Here is a 1,784-nt window from a genome sequence, read left to right on the forward strand (position 1 = left end):
AGAGCCTAGAGCAGTAGGGAGCTTGCTAGATACTTCTGATGAATGAATCAGTACAACCTACAATCTAAACCACATGTTTAAGAAAGAAAAAACAGAAACCAAGAAATGAGACTCTAAAACAAGGCACATGATCAACTCGATGTTTCTCAGTCTACTAACTCTCAACACATCACCCTTAAACAAAAACGCTGTTAAAACAGGATTACAATAATTACAGAAAGTACATCATAGTTAATAAGACATGCACCAAATGCCTGTGGTTAGTTGAACATCCTTTTATCATTTCAATTTTTATCTTTTACACATTTTATTCTTTAAATTTACACTTGAAAGACAGAAATTTCTGGGAATACATTATTTTTTTTTCTTTAGTAAGGGCAGCGTGGAGGTTAATGAAAAGCTTACTTACCTATCACTTTATTCTTCTTTCCATTTTTTATAGGCGTACAAAGCAAACTTCGAATGCCCTGCTGGCTTACGTTCCCCATGTTTTCATTCTAAACAAAACAAAACAACAGCAAAAAATTACAAAAAGAGTGATTTTCCCATTAGATGCTGTTATGTAAACTACATTGGACATCTGAACCCACTAACATAGTCATCTTTTATTAGATGGAGTGATAAGAGTGCAGAAAATATACGAAGTACAGTGGCATTCACATGAATGCAATAGAAAGCAATTAGTTTGTATATTATTAAAAATACAAATAACCTAGCCCTGGTTGGTTTGGCTCAGTGGTTAGAGTGCCAGCCCATGGACCAAAGGGTCACAGGTTTGATTCCTATTCAAGGGCATGTGGTTCGGTTGCAGGCTCAATAGGGGTGCATGCGGAAGGCAACCAATCGATGTGTCTCTCTCACACCGATGTTTCTCTCTCTCCCTCTCCCCCAACCCTCTCCCTTCCTCTCTCTCTAAAAACATCAATCGGGTGAGTATATATCCTACATTTCTTTTTTCCCATTTTAAACGTTCCCAGCAGCTTACAGTACTAGCATGCACTGTACCTGGAGGAGGCGTTTCTGGTAGCCTAACAAGAGGAGCCAAATCCAGAAGAGTCAACCCTCCCCCCCGACACCATGTGTTACACACTGGCCCTCTGTGGACGCATGACCACTGTGTCCACTGCCCATACTGCTGGCTTCTAAGAGGCCTCCTAGATATGAAACAACAACAGCAAGGCAGCTGCCTCCACATGCAATGCTTCTCTGAAGTAAAAGGAGAGAAAATACCAGAATTCAAAGTTTCCCATGGCTGAGAAACGGGTCTTTGCCGCCTTGTTGTCAGGGAAAACAGATATTCATTCTCCATGGAGCTGCTCCCTGTGGTGGGTCACCAGCTACGTCACTTCAAGCCACGGAAAACTTACCTTTTGAGGATAAACTCAAGAACGCTAGCAAGCCTGTCTTGGGGCCATCACTGACATGAAGTGGGCAATAGAGCAATCATCTCACGTGCCAATGAATTATTTAAAAACGGGTGAAAGTACACAGGTAAGTACTCAAGCATCGCTGCCCAGCTCCCGGCAGGTGCTAAGGGCATCTGGTCAGGGAAGGCCGCCCGCATTCCGAGCCCCACACCGGCTACTCACCGCCCAGGGGAATCTGCTGTCCTTGCTGACGTCGGGGATGTTGAGCGCCTCCATGGTGCTGGTGACGTACTGAGCGTACATGTAGTTGATCTGGCTCCCATCCCGGTCCCTGTGGGAGGAACGCAGGTGAGCGCTCTGTGGGCAGCGGAGTTAAAGAAACGACATAAGAGAGACAAACAGGTCTCCGGCCATCGG

At 44.5% G+C, this 1,784-nt stretch overlaps 1 protein-coding gene across 1 annotated transcript in view; it reads right to left on the reverse strand.

Moving 5' to 3' along the window:
• Positions 1-226: 226 nt before the first annotated feature.
• Positions 227-1,784, reverse strand: part of LOC102433349 (cGMP-specific 3',5'-cyclic phosphodiesterase-like) — a gene marked incomplete at its 5' end in the record, with an annotated part of 13,415 nt that continues 11,857 nt past the window's right edge. Inside the window, 2 exons of the mRNA XM_014450279.2 lie at positions 227-497; positions 1,590-1,698. Of these exons, the coding sequence (XP_014305765.1) occupies positions 402-497; positions 1,590-1,698 (205 nt within the window). The remainder of the gene's footprint in view (positions 498-1,589; positions 1,699-1,784) is intronic.

Source organism: Myotis lucifugus, unplaced genomic scaffold (genome assembly GCF_000147115.1).
Source record: "Myotis lucifugus unplaced genomic scaffold, Myoluc2.0 scaffold_1926, whole genome shotgun sequence".
Classification (NCBI taxonomy): domain Eukaryota; kingdom Metazoa; phylum Chordata; class Mammalia; order Chiroptera; family Vespertilionidae; genus Myotis; species Myotis lucifugus.